The sequence below is a fragment of the Poromitra crassiceps genome (genome assembly GCF_964638095.1).
Source record: "Poromitra crassiceps genome assembly, chromosome: 11".
Classification (NCBI taxonomy): Eukaryota; Metazoa; Chordata; class Actinopteri; order Beryciformes; family Melamphaidae; genus Poromitra; species Poromitra crassiceps.
Genome location: NC_139643.1, coordinates 36631952 through 36649072, shown reverse-complemented (window position 1 = coordinate 36649072; position 17121 = coordinate 36631952). Strand labels below are relative to the sequence as shown.

Genomic DNA, 17121 nt, shown 5'->3' with positions numbered 1-17121 from the left:
GGTTTTGCTAATCCAATCACAGCTGGTCACATCCTTCCCATTCAGCCAATCACAGCTTTAGCGGCAACCTTTAAGAGCTGTTCCCTTCTCATACTCTATCTGCTGTCATTTCAGTGCTGCTGCAACCCTCCTCCACCCCATTCTCCTCCAGGTCGGAGATCTCCAGAAGCCTTCTTAGTTCACCACCACCAGGTCTAGACTCCACGGGGGGATATCCTATTCTACTCACGGCTTCACTACCCCCTTTATAATCACCATGACGTCAGCATGACGTCTCAGAGTCGTGATGGAGTCTAATCGCCAAAGACTTTGAACTTTTTATATCCATTGAACATTCATAATCTGTCATTCATAATCTTGATCACATGTAAATATATCATTGCTCATGTTAATAAATCATGTAATCAAAAGAACATAGTGACTACCTTTCTGAACTGTAGTTATAAGTAGCATCACTCTAGCTTTAAAAATGAGCCCACCACAGCCTTTGAAAGACAGTAAATATCATGTGTGTCAAATCCTGCGAGGGCCAAACTTGGCCCGTGAGCCCCAAATTGGTCAGCCATAGAGAGAGACAGAGCTGCACTTCCTAGTTCCTATGTAACTACCACCACCACCAATACCAACGCCTTAGAGAGCAATATTTTACAAAAAATAATAAGAAATATTCTCAGTTTCTCCATTTAAGTGAGTCGGATAGACTCCAGCTCCTATACTGAGAGAGGACTGCTGTAGTCTGGCAGCAAGTTATGTAGTAGCCTCCCATGAGCTCTGCGAGCCCCCGGTCCCACATGGCTAATCATTTATGCGTATTAATTAATAATTAATTTGTTGTACATTAATATTTACTCTTAGTTAGCCCATCTTTTTCTCCAGGCCCTTTTGTAGGCTATTGCTTGTTTTGATTGATGTTTATTATGATGTATGTGCAGTATAGTTGTGTTAATATGCTTTGGCAACATTGTATTGTATACAGACGCAGTCATGCCAATAAACCCAATTAAATTCAATTGAATTGAGAGGAATTGAGGCTCTGGGGAGATGCACGTACAGCTCCATCTTGGTGTTAAAGCTGCCATGCCACTCACCACTTAAGCATGTAGGAGTCCTGGTTTTTAGACGCACGTTTTACAGGCTACACATGTCAGGTGGCGTGCGGGTAATAGCCGCCACATGTCCGTGCTAAATCCACACTTTCCAACCTCTCTGTGATGAAGGCTTTACCTTTGAGGAGGGGTCACAATGTGTTCCATGCACAGATCCAGGAGGAATTTGTGAGAATCTGCGGAGAGTCGAAAATCTCCCCTCACGGGTCAGTCTCTGTGTCATCCTGACACACTGAACAGTTCAGTCTCTGTGTCATCCTGACACACTGAACAGGTCAGTCTCTGTGTCATCCTGACACACTGAACAGATGACTGCTTGTAATTTTTTTTTTTTTTTGTGATTTTTGCAAACATAACCTTTACCTCTAGGCTTGGGTACCCAGGCCAGAGTGAGATTTATGGATTTCATGACAAGCCTTTCAACCTGTGCAGCCTGCTCGGCTCACCCTGCGTGGATTATTACAGCAGATGCTTTTACTCAGCTCATAAAAATATCATCATCCGCTGGAAATAATTAAATATTTACTGCCCGGTGCAGAGACTCCCTCATAGTTCCATAAGAGAAGCTTAATCAAAAACCTTTGTGGTCATTTCACTGTGGCAAAATCATCTCCAGCAGATTAATCTTACTTGGGGACACACACACGCACGCACACACGCACGCACGCGCACGCGCACGCACACACACACGCACGCACGCACGCACGCACGCACGCACACACACACACACACACACACACACACACACACACACACACACACACACACACACACACACACACACACACACACACACACACACACACACACACACAAGGGTGAAGACCTCTTATGCACATCTGTGAGCCAGAGATAGAGCAGTATCTGTCCAGTGTCATTAACCACCACTCTCTAGATTTATAATCTCTCAGCTAAACCACATGAGCCAGCCCAATTAAATCTATAGTGTGCAGATGTGTGCGCGCGCACACGCACGCACGCGCGCACACACACACACACACACACACACACACACACACACACACACACACACACACACACACACACACACACACACACACACACACACACACACACACACACACACAATATTCATGGAAAAGGTGTAAATAAATGTCGGTCTCCTTGGACTGATTAGCTTTTCAAGAGGCTCCACACATGAACAGTAAGGAATGAGAGGACTATGATGCACATTTGAGTTAAAGCAAATGACTGTGAGCACAAATGCATGGCCACTTCAAACTCAACTTGTGATACTTTCAACATCAGCACTGCCATCTACAGGCGGACAGGAGAGAGGACACGAAGCTTGCATGGGTACAACGCTAGGCTAGGATAGATTGACTTTATTTCAGATCAGTCCTCTCCTGGAGCATATCTCTTTTATATTCTCTGTCTTCTGCGCAGTGCAGGTAATCACTTCATGCCTTTGTTTGGTACAGAACAACATAAATAATGTATTCAAAGTTTATCCCAGTACATTCATTTATATATATATATATTAAAAAAACAATCCAACATTAGGCCTAACCCCCCCCAAAAAAAATAAAAGATGAGATAAAAGACTTTTTTCTCTCTGCACAGCTATTTCTAGCAGTAAGCGCCCATTAGCAATCTACACAGGGTGTGTCGTGTGTGTGTGTGTGTGTGTGTGTGTCTGTGTGTGTGTGTGTGTGTGTGTGTGTAGGTGTGTGTGTGTGTGTGTGTGTGTGTGTGTGTGTGTGTGTATACAGTGTCTACTACGGTATTTGTAGCTTTTTCCTACAGCTTGATCAATTGTTTCTGAGTTGGCCCTGTCATTTGAAGAGATTTATACATTGACTGCACCAGCGTCAAAGAGGTACCTTGCTCTTCAAATTGTGTGTGACTGACATCATGCCCTAAGCCAGCGAAGCACGACGATGGTTCCGTTTCGAGATAGATAGAAAGACAGAGCGGATCTCGAGCGGTCAGCGGTATGCCAGTCTGTCACTTGCAGCAGGACTTGCGCTCCTCCTGGGCCTCGCTGGCCGGCCCCACAGAGTTGGACAGAGTCACGGCACTGAGGGAGCCTCGCGTCACCTCTCTGCTGGCCACCTTTGTATGGATCGCTGCAGAGACACGGTCAGACGTCACAAGGAGGACATTCAGTCAAAGAATTGAACCAACACCCTGCTGAATCGAGGATGCGTGTTTTTACACACTGACGACTGACATCTGTACCTGTGAGGACGTCATTGAAAGCAGCTTCAACGTTGGTGGACTCCAACGCAGACGTCTCCATATACATAAGACCTTTCTTCTCTGGATTGGTTAGGAGACAGAGAGACGTGCAAGCAAACATCAAATCAACAAACACTGAATCAAATGCACTGTACTGCACAGCCTTTCGAACATGAGCTCCAGTCCTACAGCTCTTCATGATCACTGTATCGCATTGATCAAGAACATATCCTCAATGATATATTAGAAATATCTCTTCATGAATATTTTTCATTTGCGTAACAGTTCATTACCAACCAAAGGGTATTAACTTACAGATACACATCAGAGTAAAGACGACATGTCGAAATTCAATATCACAATAAAGAAATGCAATGATATGTATTGTGGGGCAGAAGTTGTAATCACAACCGTTTGCTCATCACAAATTCACAAGCTCTACATGAAGGAGCGAGAAAAAAAAGCTCTACATCAAATTTATATTATTTTCACTTCAAATTGCTGTTTACAATCTAGCAAGCCATTGCCATTGTCAGAAAAATGCATGGCTCAGAAATTAACCTCAATCTGCACAGTCATACTTTGTTGTCATTGAACTTTTATTTATTATTATTATCGTATTGTGGTTGCCTCAAATCGTGAACCCCATATCGCACATCGAATCGTATCAGATAAGCATATCATACCATCCCATAATAAGCAAGGATACCATGGCCAAGTAATATTAAACCAAAAAAAAATTTTTTTTATCAGAGACCTGCAAAGCCCTTGGCCTCCTCTGTGGGCACGGTCCTGATGCTCTCCAGGTCACTCTTGTTGCCCACCAGCATGACCACGATGTGGGGGTCGGCATGGTCGTACAGCTCCTTCAGCCATCGCTCGGCGCTCTCATAGGTCAGGTGCTTGCTGATGTCATAGACCAGCAGAGCGCCTACCGCACCCCTGTAATACCTGGACCCAAAGAAACACCAAATAATCGGTTAGATCTAAGAGCTGGAACCTGCGTGTGTAATATCTGTGTATATTCTGCAGGAAAGTGTGATTGCTTGCATTGAATGCAGAGTCAATATTTGCTTAGGTAATAATTCTCAACTGATTGTCAGTTCATGTGTGTGAGTGTGTGTGTGTGTGTGTGTGTGTGTGTGTGCTTGCGTGCGTGTGTGTGTGTGTGTGTGTGTGTGTGTGTGCGTGCGTGTGTGTGTGTGTGTGTGTGTGTGCGTGTGTGTGTGTGTGTGTGTGCGTATACCCACGCTGAGGTGATAGCCCTGTAGCGCTCGAGGCCCGCGGTGTCCCAGATTTGAGCTTTGATGGTGAAGGTGTCCAGCTGAACGGTGCGCGTGCTGAACTCCACGCCGATGGTGGTGCGACTGTCGTGAGTGAACTCGTTCTTGGTGAAGCGAGACAGGAGGTTGCTCTTCCCGACCCCGGACTCCCCTATCAAAACCACTAGGGAGAGACAGACAGGATACTTGAACCAAATCAGAGATTTTTTATGAATTTGAACTCCTCGAATTCAAAAGTATAATATAATGTGGAAGTCGTTGAAACAATAGTTATATTATGCAATCAGATCTTCCTTAATCTCGTCTCATCATATCATGATGATCATATCATATCTCATATCCTCCTTCTATCAAGTGTAGACCGGCTGTCACCCTCATGAGTTGCCAGACGCCAGACTTGGTGACATCACATAGACATGGCATACCTAGCCCATAGCAGACGCTACTTTGGAATGTATGGAATGAAAAAGTAGACTACTTTATTATAAGCGAGAAAATCAGCATAGAGACCACTCAAAAGGGCATGGACTTGTTAGAACATGAGATGAGATGATATAGATACCTCTAATAGGTCAAAGGTCAAATGGGTTTACTGCCTGAAAGAGATAGCAAGCTAACACTTCCTCCTTCCCTCTTCCCCTTCAGTTTTCTGGTGCTTTCACAGCTTGTGGCCCTTTGCACCTGTCAGCTTTAACTTTGAGGTAAATATTATGTGTATCCTTTGAGTTGATCTCCAGCCAAACAATCACGGGTTTAAGCAAACGCCACTCACCTTTGAAGACAAAGTTGTACGCCTCGTCAGACCCCATGGCTGCATTCAGTCAGTGCCTGGAAGGTTCCTCCTTCACTGTTAGTCAATATCCTGAAGCCGCTTGCACCATTAGATCCCGACCGACAGAGAGAGGGAGAGAGAGAAAGAAAGAAAGAGATACACTCCTCGGTGTCGTTTTCCTCTCCCGTGTAGTACAGCTGAAAATGGAGGCGAGAAGTAAACAGGTTGAGCTGCACGCACCCTCTTCCTTCTTGATCTGGGGATAGGGGAAGCTCCTGACAGCAGGCCAGACCAGCCGAGCCCTCATCAGCTGACACCGTCGGAGGGCTGGGGGGAGGAGAGCAGGTGGAACAGGTAGAACCACTGGCACACACAACAGACTCCACCCTCTCCTTTCATCCGGTCCCTCTCTATCCCTTTGTCTGAAAGTGAATCTCACCTAACAGGTGGAGCTGTGTACCAGAATTAGAGGCGTGCCATTTTGCTACTACTTTGAGGTCGGTTGAGTATGACTAGTGTGCTAATTTAATATTCAAATTTTATGAAGACTGCGCATGTATTAATTGCATGGCTCTTGACTGCAGACCAAATTCAGACAAATATAGATGCTGCTTTACAAGGGGTGGCAACTTGATCATTTTTGCTCCCCAGTTTTGGCTTGCTCCCTAATACACAGTTCATGCTTATTAAGCATTAGTTAACAGTGTTGGGCAAGTTACTTTCAAAATGTAATATACTAGATATTACTAGTTACTTTCATTTGAATGTAATAAGTTACTTTACAATATTACCGTCTGTGTAGAGTAACTTGTTACTTATTACACTACTTTTGCATGACTTTCACCAAAATAACAGCAGTAGCAGAATGACATTGCCGCCCCATCTAACCATCCCGAAAAATAATTTTAACCATCTTGAAGTCACTGGAAACAATACAAAATTCAAAATGTTATCCTATTTCCTTTGTTATTGTCATATACACAATTTTATTAGGAAAGTATTGTATCTTTATTTAAATATGTGCTTTGATGGGGGGAAAGTAACTCAATTTGTAACTTGTGTTACTTGACAAAGTAACTACCGGTAGTATAATATTACTGAAATCCTATTTGTAATAAGTTATATTACGGAGTTACTGCTAAAAGTAACATATTACGTGTAATAAGTTACTCTTGTAATGAGTTACCCCCAACACTGTTAGTCAATAACCCTTAGTTAATGTGTATTAGCTCTAACCCTAATCATTAACTAACCTTCAAGTATTATAATTGAGTTTAGGTTTCACCCTGCAAGTTTAACCCAGTCACAGAAACCAGAAGCAGATGGCTAAACAATGAATTCACAATGCATTTGACAACAAGCAATAGAGTGTAACTTTGTTCTTTCAGTGGAAGTTAAAGGTCAGAAGAAATTTGAGACAACGCTCGAGAGACGCCATCTTTCTTTCTTTCTCACACAGCTCATCAACTGACACCGGGCAACGAGACTGTTTTTGACCAAGTTTGTTTTATTTTTTTTAGTACAGTACTGTTAAAAGTTAGTTCCAACATGGTGAATTGGGAGATGGATATTTTTCCAGCTGAGGTCAACAGACAAAGCAAAGCTATAGAAGCAGTTGCCGAGGTTACCACAACTACAATGCTGAGATTCTCAAAAGAAAAAAAAAAGAAAAAAAATTACACGTGTATGGTGCCGCCGTATCAGATTTATTTTTTAAAGCCTTTCATAATATTTTTGCTTACTTAATTTCCAAATTATTGTTTTTTTTAAATGCAAAACGAATCAATTATCTCTAGGTTCTACATGCACCTCCACAAAAAAAGGAAAAAAAAGAAGAAAGAATCCGATTAAAATGAAAGAAAAGCTTCTTTGTTTCGTTCATATTCTTTCTGCCTGCATCTTCTGCTTCGGAACCGCGACTTGATAATTGATTGTGGTGAAAGTAAAGTTCTGCATAATGCTGTGTGTCGAAGTGACCGCCAACAGTGGATTCTAATTAACCTGGTGGTGGTGGTGGGGGTGGGGTTAGCCTAGTAAGACCATCCTGATCTACGGGGGGTGTGTGTAGACAATGCTCTTGTAGGGCTGGGGAAGACGGAAGGCACAGCAGTAGTGCCTCAAGAGGGGAAAAAAAGACACCCATGGCTGAGTGGGCACTCGTATTTGGAATGACAAATGACAACGTTAGGGAAGTGTGAGGGGCGTCATTTCTTTAAGCGCTTGCAATAAATACTCAGGGGTGTCGGGCAAAATCAAGAAGGGGGGGAAAGGAGGAGGAATGAGGTTGAATGTCTGCAGGGAATATGTCTTCCTTTGTTCTCTTTCTTGATTACGGTCTTTATACCAGCAGCTCTCCATTATTCAAGATTAGCAAATTAGCACACAGGTGCCATATACACAACAAAGACAAGAACCAATCACGTCACCTCGGTTTAATCTCTATTGTGTATATTTCTGTCTGCGACATCGCGATGGCTCCATCTGACTGGGTCGACTCCAGCTTTATGTGAAGAAAAGGATGAATGAGGAAATGGTTGGGGATCCCTTTTCAGGGAAGCTTTCACCCCTTTTCTTCCTCTGCACCAGAACACCCGTCGGGTGGAGGAGTGGTTCAGTCCGGCTCTGCGGCAGCGCTACTGGGACAGAGATCTCTGAGGTCAGGATGACGCCAAGGAGAAAGTAGAGGGGTAGAGGGCCATAGGTAAGAGGGGAATGATCTGAGAAGAGACGGTGGAACTAGGGGGGGGGGGGGTTACACATCCTGCCCCAGTTTCTTCGGTAAGGTTTGGGACAATTCACGTTAATTTCTCTTGGTTCTCTGTAGACGCTCGGGTGTGTTTATGAATAAGTATGTATGAGTGTAGGTATGTATGCTCGTGTCTGTATGTGTGTCAGTATGTATGTCTTTATGAGGGCTGTGAGCCTAGCAGTCTCTCAATAGCGGCGTTGATGTCTCCTCCAGTGGCGATGAGGGCCTGCAGGTTGGCCTCGCGATTGATGAAGCCCATGGCGTTCAGCTGGTCCAGCTGGGACTGGAACCGAACCTCTGGGGTCTGGGTCTGCAGGGGGAAGAATCGGAACACATGAAACGTCCAACAGGTGTGGAGGACGGCATTTGTGTGTGTGTGTGTGTGTGTGTGTGTGTTGTGTTTGTGTGAGTGTGTGTACCGTTGCACTTCCTCCTGCTCCTCCTCCTCCAGCGAACATCTGGAGCATCTGCTGCATCAGCTGCTGCTGGGCGTTGTTTGTTCCTGCGCTGGGGGGCGAGGAGGCAGGGTTCTCCGGGGGCACGCCCCCTCCTGTGGGGATCCCCGGGATTCCACCTGGCACCTGGCCTGGCACCAAACTGGGAGAAAAACAGAGAGCATTAGTGTAACATCTACAAAAAATGAAATGAAATGAAATAAAATAAAATAATATAAAATAAAATAAAATAAAAGTTGCATGTGTCTGTGCGTACCTGGGCATGAGTCCTGGTGCTTCTGTCTGCAGTGTCTGCAGGCCTTGTTGGATCTGCATTAGTGCCTGCATGGCCCGGGGGTTGGTCATTACCGATAGGGCCTCTGGGTTCTGCATCTGTAACCAAACAGACAGAATGACAATCAATCAACCAATCTATCGATTATCGATCCATCCAAACTATCAACTGAACAACAGATTGAAGAGTGAAAACTGTCCAAACCTGGAACGAAACATGAAATGACTAACAGTGCTGAAATTGGACAAAAACGGACGGTGTGGTACCTGTTGCAGAAAGACAGGTAGCTGTGCTCTGAACTGTTCCTGCAGCTGTGGGTTTCCGGCAAACAAGGGGTTATTCATCAAAACCTGGCAGAAGAAGATGGGTGGTGAAAGAGAGAAAGGGAGACAGAGAGAGTGTCAGTATAATGTCAGATACCAGTTCTGGCTGTGCCGCTTACTCACTCGGGTTGATATTTACATGATAGCTGCTTCAATAGCATCCTTTAGCCTAGTTACTATACTCAACTTGTGCTGCACTGTGCTGCTGTACCTCTGTTCTGCCATACAGTCAACATTGTTAAAATAACTTGGAACTAAGTTGTTCCTTTCTTACAATTTGCTGCAAACGCAAGTGAGCTTACGAGACAATCCCCTCTGTTCTGTGCGAGTGTGCACTAAGTAGCCGGGCTTATTGGCCTAACGCACAACAGGCCTAGCTAGATCCCGCTATTTACGATTCATTACAAACCGCATGGTACAATATAATCAATCCATCCGCTATGTGCTACAAGATCAGAATAACAAAGAGTTCTGGGGTTGGTTCTGAACCTAATCTTTCAGGGTTTACCATCTAATACGGCTATAATCGGAGTGTTTATCTGTGTGTTTGTGTGTGCGTGCGTGCGTGTGCGTCTTTCCATTCCAGACCTGGGAGGCCAACTCTGGGTTCTGAGACAGTGACTGCATCATGGTGCGCATATAGGGAGCAGACAGCATGTTCTGCATCAGCTGAGGGTTCTCTGAGATCTGCTGCATCAGACTCTGCATGCCCGGACTGTTGAACATGCCTACGACACACAGAAAAGACAAGTTGACGTGTGCTTGTTATGTATCTCTCTGTGTGTGTGTGTGTGTGTGTGTGTGTGTGTGTGTGTGTGTGTGTGTGTGTGTGTGTGTGTGTGTGCAAATTAGTGACTGAATGACTTAGCAGGCAGGTATGAAACAAACAGAATAATAGGTCTATTTTAAGGGCATAGACCCACATTCTCTTACCATTGCCCAGACTGGCAGCGTTGACGCCCAAAGGGTTGGACACGCTGGGGTTGGGGCCAGTGGTGGTGCCGGTGCCTCCTGTGGTGCTCCCTCCGCTCTCAGAGGGGTTGGTGGAACTCGGGGGGCCCCAGGGGTTGGGCAGGGGCTCTCGGTTCTCTGTCCTCGATGGCTGGACACCAGAGTCAGAGTTCCCACCAAGAGCAGAGAATGGGTTGTTTCCAAACTACAAAAAGGGAAGTTGAAACACATTTTTTAAATTTGAATAATATCATATCTAGTATAGACGGTTTTCACCAGAGCGCAACCCCACAGCACTTCCTTTTTCTCAGCATTCGGCAAACTGCAGAAATATTCACTCGACATCGTTACTTTTGTTTTCGCTGCTCAGCTGTATAGACGGTTTTCACGGAATGGTCAGTCCTGCACTTGAATGTTTTTTTTTCTTTTATGTCCATAGCAAACACTGCAACAGGAAGTGAGCGGGGGTTCAATTTAGAATGTTTTTGTTGTCAAGTTAAAACCGTCTATACAGTATCTGCTGCAGTCAACATATCATCGCTGTTGTGCCAGGACCTCGAATGTCACTTTTTTACTTTTTGTCATAAATCAGTGCCATTGGCAGATGTGCTGTGTAATTCTCATATCGTTTTGACTAATCCTGGCTTCCTCTGACGATCAATAAAATGTTTTCCAGATATTCCTAGGCTGCAAACTTGTTTTAACATGCAAATCGGAGTGGTTTATGACGAGATAAAGTAACGTTAACGTTACGTTATGTCAGACTGTTCTCATCCCATCTCATGCTGCGCGCGTCCCCCGCGGCCCGGAGCTTGGGGCTCGTGCATGAGCATACCACTCTCTCCCGCCTGACTGGCCGAGAGAGAGTGCTTCCAAGTCGGACTGATAATATAAACATCATTTGAGCTTATCCAGGTAAGATATTAATAAAGTAAAGACACATTCAGCGGGAAACTAACTATAATTAAGACATGTGCCAACTTTGACAACGTTTGGTTCAGTATTTTAAGAGCAAACAGGTTTTTTTAACTTCCTGAAAAGTTGCTGTTTTGGAGATTCGAGGTCCTGCTGCGACAGCAAAGATATAGTAATAAGAGGCAGAATGCAGACATTCCAGTCACGAGCAGCCTGGCATCATTTTTCAAATAAAGCAATTTGAGACTGGCAGACAGAGACGTAAGTAAGACTATGAAATGCATGAAATCAAATCCGGATGAGGATTAACACAGTGCACACAAACACAGATTTGATTATTAAACACCTCTCCCAGCTACCTGTTCTCTGGCGGCGCTGAACATGGGTTCCTGGATGTCTGTGTACATCCTCCGTAGGGCATTGTAACCCCCCGGGATGCTCTCCAGGTTGCTCAGAGCCCGGTCCTGGTTGCGCATCATTTCCTGCATCATGGCAGGGTTCCTGGCTAGCTCCATGGTCTGCGGAGGAACAGGGGACAGGAGAAGGAGAGAAGTGAGAAGTCAGAGGTACAGTAAGTCCACTGAGTTTCAACTTCAAACAAAGACAGTCAGACTCATTTGCAGAGGGAATCTTATGTAGTTATGCCTGTGCTGGATAAATAAGTGATGCTAAATAAATGATATTATATATATATATATATATATGGTGCTGTTACACCAGTCAGTCAGACTGATCAAATTCAGCATTTAGGAGCAATTTGTACTTGCCAAGCAATATAAACTAATTAAAAAAAGTAACCGCCACCCCCCAAAAAGAAAATCTAATGGCCATAAAAGAAGTACAGAGAAATCCACAAACGAGAAAGTAAAGGAACCATTGATTGTGCACTCCCCATTTCCCTTACCTGTCTCATGAGCTCCGGATTGTTGAGCATGTGGGAGATCTCGGGGTTGCGCTCCATCAGCTGCTGCATCTGAGGGTTGGCCACGATCATCTGCCTCATCAGGTCAGGGTTGGACATCATGTTCTGCACCAGCGGGTTCTCCATGATCTGAGACAGCATCTCCGGGTTGGACATCAGTTGCCGCTGCATCTGCTGCTGCAGCTCCATGAAGTTGGCCGAGCCCATGCCCAGACCGGCCAGGTTCGACAGGTCACCGAAGCCGGCTGGGGAGAGTGGAGGGGTTCAGAGGAGGTCAGTTTGTTACACACTTTAGTTCTGTGGTGCTCAACCAATGGGTATGTGGAGTGTAAATAGTTGCACATAGGTGAACTCACATAGTATGTTGGGTGTCTGTGTGGGTGTTGAGGCGGGGCCAGTGGAGCCTGCTGTGGAAGAGGGGTTGTCGCCTGGACTGGGGCTGGAGGCGCTGCCTGCTTGGGTGGAGGATGAGCTTGGGGGCGAGGTGCTAGCACCATCTCCTGCCCTAGAAGTATGATTTTTAGGTAAATCAGAAGGTCGGTATCTTCATATAGGAGAAAACTGTGCCTGGACAATTAAAACTCAGAGAACATTATCCACAATGCAGAATGTTCACCTAAAAAAATCCCCTTAAATCCAACAACAAAGGTTGAAGGCATCTCACTTAATTCCACAAAACGTTATATTGCATGTCCAGTCAAACAAAGGTCAATGAATCATTCTTATAAGCCTGCTATAAAACATTCTGTTGACCCATTGAGTTTTGTAGATGTTGTGGCCTTACTTGTGTGCCGTCTTTATGACCAAGTGAACTGTCAGGCCATCCTTGATGCCGTGCTGGTTGAGACTGTCGCCATCCTTCAAAATCTTCCCCGCAAAAATCAGAACCAACTGGTCCTGTTTGGCTTTGAACCGTCGTGAGATCTCTTCCTTAAACTAGAAGACAACAAGAAATAATGAGAATGAGAGGAGGAAGAAAAAGAGTGAGACAAGAGCGAGAAAGGAGATGAGAGAGAACGAGGCACGCAAAAACATACGATGAAGGGGAAATGACTGAGACGGTTCTAGCTCTAATCTGTTCCAGCCTTCGGGTCTTAAATGTCCCATTTCCCAGAAAGCACTTGTACTTATCCTATTAGCAGCGGTCTATATGCTCCAAATGCATCAAATCACTCTTTGGCTATTGTGGAAAGCGTTATTCACACACAATAAACAACAACAACAACAACAAAAATCAATCTCTTCCTGAAAGAAACCTCTTACAAGACTGTGTCTTTCATTTTTGCTTTGAATGAGAGGGTTTGTTTCTTTTAAAAAGTGGAAAAAGTGTTGAGTATCTCTTTAAAGGGGAACTAAATGCCCAGATTTCTGGCAAAACAGCATTCTGCTTGATTTGAAAAAAAACAAAGAAAGAAGCAGAAGAGCGTCTCCTCTTGTCTCACTATACTCTTTGGCTGTGTTCAGACCGGAAATATAAACCGGAAACGGCATCATGACACTTTTCCTCCGCATAGAGGAAAAACGTTACGAGTGTATCAGAGACAGAGTACGTTATAAATATATCCACGTTATAAACAACTAACAAACACTGGTAGTCCTTATGGAAAGAGCATTACTCGAAATGGTTAAAAGTTATATCAATTTGGTCATTCAGTGGCCTTTTACTGCCATGTAACATAACTAACGTTAGCCGCTAGCATTAGCAACAGTACCCGATTACCCACAATGCCTTGTGTTGTCCCAGCACCCAGGAAGGGCTCGAGCTACATTTGAATGCAATAAAACAAAGCTGATAATACAATTTGATTAACATTGAAGTACACCACTCGCAAACACGATACACCACCGTGATATAACGGTGTACCAAATCGGCCATTCATTTGAGCACCCCCCCCCCCCGAAAAGAAAAGCAGGTTTGAACCCATAGAGAGCACTTTTGCTGCTTGAAATGATCGTTTGTACAATTGTAACAGTTTGGTGTCAAATGTGGAGAGATTCTGACCAGAATTAGTGATGTGACGTTCGCGAATGATCCAAATCTATTGAACGGCTCTTTGCTATGAACGAAGGGAACAGAGTCCTACTTGAGAGCCGTTGATTTTAATGTTGTGCCTAAATTTCACTGCCTGCCGCTCCCCACCACACACACAGGGTAGACCTCCCTCCCTCCCCTAGCCCGCTGAGCAGGGAGGATAGGTGCACTCGTTAATTGCTACTGGCGCATGCTGTAACTGGCCTGGGTGGGCGGACTCAGCTTAATATCAAAACGGGCTACGCCGCGGAGTGCATCTGCCGACTTTCTGAGCAGCGAAGTGTTGCATGAATTGCATTCAAGGAAAGCCAACTTTATTTACCCAACACATTTCATAGAAGGAAGTAAATTCACTGACTAGTAAGCGCAGATGGATATGGTGTCACCTTGTGTCATGTTTACAATGCAGATCATTGACATTAGGTCTGGACATACTATGAGTAATTTAATGCTGCTGCAGTCCACAGATGCAAAATGAATAGTGGTGGGTCTAAGATCAAATCTGATCCAAATCGTACCAGATCATTATCCTAGTGATTTCACAGATAAACAGTGCCCGCCCCATTAAAAAAAAGGGAACGAGGAGCCGCTATTTTGAACAGCTCTCAGAAAGGAACAGAGCCATAAGATCCGGCTCCCTTCAAAGAGCCGTAATTCCCATCACTAACCAGAATCCTTTACATACCACCCCAAAAGCCATATATTGGTTAAAAGCAGGTTTAGTCCTGCTTTAAATGTTTGCTCTAAATAACAATAAGTGCTGATGTGCACTTGTGAATTTAAAGCATTAAAGAATACAACATATATCAAAGATTAAGTCATTTAGATAGGGCTGATCTACAGTAACACATCAACATGGATACCACAATTATTATTAAATTAATTATTTGTTATATTATATGGAACAGTTATGGGGGGGCGGGTATTTGAGACCACACAGTGACAAATTAATCAAGCTGAAGCAGACAGCAAGCAAATACACAGAAGCTATGGTTGCTTTCTTGTATTCCCGCGTCAGAGTGTAGCCAGTTAACTACTGAGGACACTGAAATCCCTAGAAAGAGAAGGACTCATTAACAGCAGGGAGAGAATGTTCTAGAGTGGAAACAAGGTTTAGCTTCTTGGGGACCATTTCTCATGCTTAATTTAAAAATAGACCACACATCACTAGAGTAAAACAGTGTCTCTGGTTTCAGCAACATCATTGATGGTTGCACTTGTTGTCTTGGCATAGCAAAAGCGCAAACAGTCAGGTGACACTTGTTTGGATGCCTGGCTAGCTAGCTAGCTAGCCATCTAACTCAGCTTGTGAGCTGAGCTAACGTTAGCTAGGTAACCGGCTAGCCGGTTAGCCATCTCATATAAATCAGCGCGCCTATTTGTCTCTATCTGACGTTAGCGGGGTTAATAGCGTAGGGTAGTTGTTAAATGGAGTAATAAAACTTTCTTTATGCAACCACTTCAATTTCATACACTCCATGTGAGGCGGCCAGAGTCATGACAAATGCTAACATGCTAACTAGCTTCCTAGCTCAAGTTGGACAAGCTGGGGAAGAAAGTGGGCAGGGGCATGACGTTACAGCACGGCGCTGAATCGCACCAGCCTGGCGAAATCAACCAACCTGAGTGACAGAAGCATCTTCTGAGATGGCGATTTCTTCTTTATCTTTAGGAGTTTTCACTGTGACCTTAATAATAGTTCCCTCCGAATCACCAGGTGTATTATTGTTGTTATTAGCAGGATCTGTGGCGCCGTTGTCAGCCATCTTTACTCCGCCGATGGAACAGCTCGGTTTGGCGTCAGCTTCCGGGTCAAAAGAGGTCAAACTTTCGAGAACAAACCTGAAAAATGACTGCTATAAATTAATTAAAATAAAGAATACTGTCTGTGTCATAGGCTATGTCACCCTTGTTTCCTGGAATTTATTTTACAACAATAAGTTCAGTCAAACTGTTCCCTGCCAGCTAGGCCATGTATCACAAATCAGTGATCTGAACCATGATCTGGTGGTGGACCATAGATAGAAAAGGCCCACTATTGAAGTGAACGTTTACTGAGTCACCTTGTTGGACTTTGACTCACTGAGTGCAATTATACAACGTCCTACTGCAGGGAAGGATTTATGACAATGCTGATGATGTCACATTGTCTATGACATAATCATTGATGTCACAAATCACTGATGATATCCTATGCTATGCATAGAATTGGTGATGTCACCAGTGATGTAATTCGATGAAGATGTCATCAGTGATGAGGCAATTGTGATGTCACCATTGTGATGTCATTGGTGATAATAGCTACTCCGTTCAAGACAACTCGGATCGCCGGAAAAAATGGGTTCCGACCTGTAACAAGTGAATTGAACGGTCGTCCAGGCCGGAATTACAGCTCGGAAATTCGGGTATCATTCAGAGCTCCGGTTTCTCCGAGTTGACGTCACAGCCACATCAAAATGGCAACTTGCATTGTTAATGATAATCACAGAATTATTATAAAGATGTTTGTTGACGTTTTAACACACAATTTGAGGTCTTAATTATGTAATGTTAATGTTTCATATGTGTTTGTATCATGTGTGTTTCGCTCTGTGTGAAATTCAGCATTCAGCATGTTCGGTTAGCATTGTTCGCTAGTAGGTAGCTACCATGCTAATGCGGGTTGCTATAGCAACACTTTGGGTTTTCCCCCCGAGCGGGATAGTCCATGGGCCAAGGCTGAAATTTTGACATATCGGTACCACCTGAGGTGACCGCACGATTTTGTTATTTTTGTCTTCCTACATGTCTCTAGTTTATATTTTGGTATGATAACCCTTCCGATTTGGTAGCTTAAGGATAGTTATCACTCTGTAAACAAACCTACCCCCCAAAAATGACAAAACCCTGATTTCATCATATCTCCTGAACCACACATGATAACGCAGAAAATGTGATGTCTACCCCTATGTTTTCATGGTCAGGGATTACAATGACACCCTATACAACATCATACACTGTTCACATGAATAGTTAATGGTGAATTCAGTGGTGTTTTGGTGAATTCAGTGGGGTTTTGAGAAGGATACAATGCAATTAGTCCATGGGCCAATGGGGAAATCGGTACCACCTAAGGGGACCGTGCAATTTTTGTATTT

The 17121-nt window shown here is 44.1% G+C and overlaps 2 protein-coding genes across 3 annotated transcripts; both read right to left on the bottom strand.

Moving 5' to 3' along the window:
• Positions 1-2747: 2747 nt before the first annotated feature.
• Positions 2748-5696, bottom strand: LOC310785213 (ras-related protein Rab-25-like). The gene is made up of 5 exons (XM_083646215.1): positions 5364-5696; positions 4559-4754; positions 4066-4259; positions 3309-3389; positions 2748-3196 (listed from the first exon to the last, which is right to left on the bottom strand). The coding sequence occupies exons 1-5, from the start codon at positions 5398-5400 to the stop codon at positions 3075-3077; spliced, it is 630 nt and encodes a 209-aa protein (XP_083502341.1). The 5' UTR covers positions 5401-5696; the 3' UTR covers positions 2748-3074.
• A 1173-nt stretch (positions 5697-6869) lies between these two features.
• LOC310785464 (ubiquilin-4-like) lies at positions 6870-15780 on the bottom strand. Of its 2 annotated transcripts, XM_083646547.1 has the most exons (11): positions 15607-15757; positions 12737-12888; positions 12309-12457; positions 11935-12197; positions 11390-11548; positions 10098-10320; positions 9753-9892; positions 9108-9191; positions 8824-8939; positions 8532-8709; positions 6870-8422 (listed from the first exon to the last, which is right to left on the bottom strand). In XM_083646547.1, the coding sequence occupies exons 1-11, from the start codon at positions 15748-15750 to the stop codon at positions 8270-8272; spliced, it is 1761 nt and encodes a 586-aa protein (XP_083502673.1). In that variant the 5' UTR covers positions 15751-15757; the 3' UTR covers positions 6870-8269. The 2 variants fall into 2 exon arrangements, with proteins under 2 accessions (XP_083502673.1, XP_083502674.1); XM_083646548.1 differs by having other exon boundaries at positions 8532-8939; positions 15607-15780.
• Between the last annotated feature and the right edge of the window lie 1341 nt (positions 15781-17121).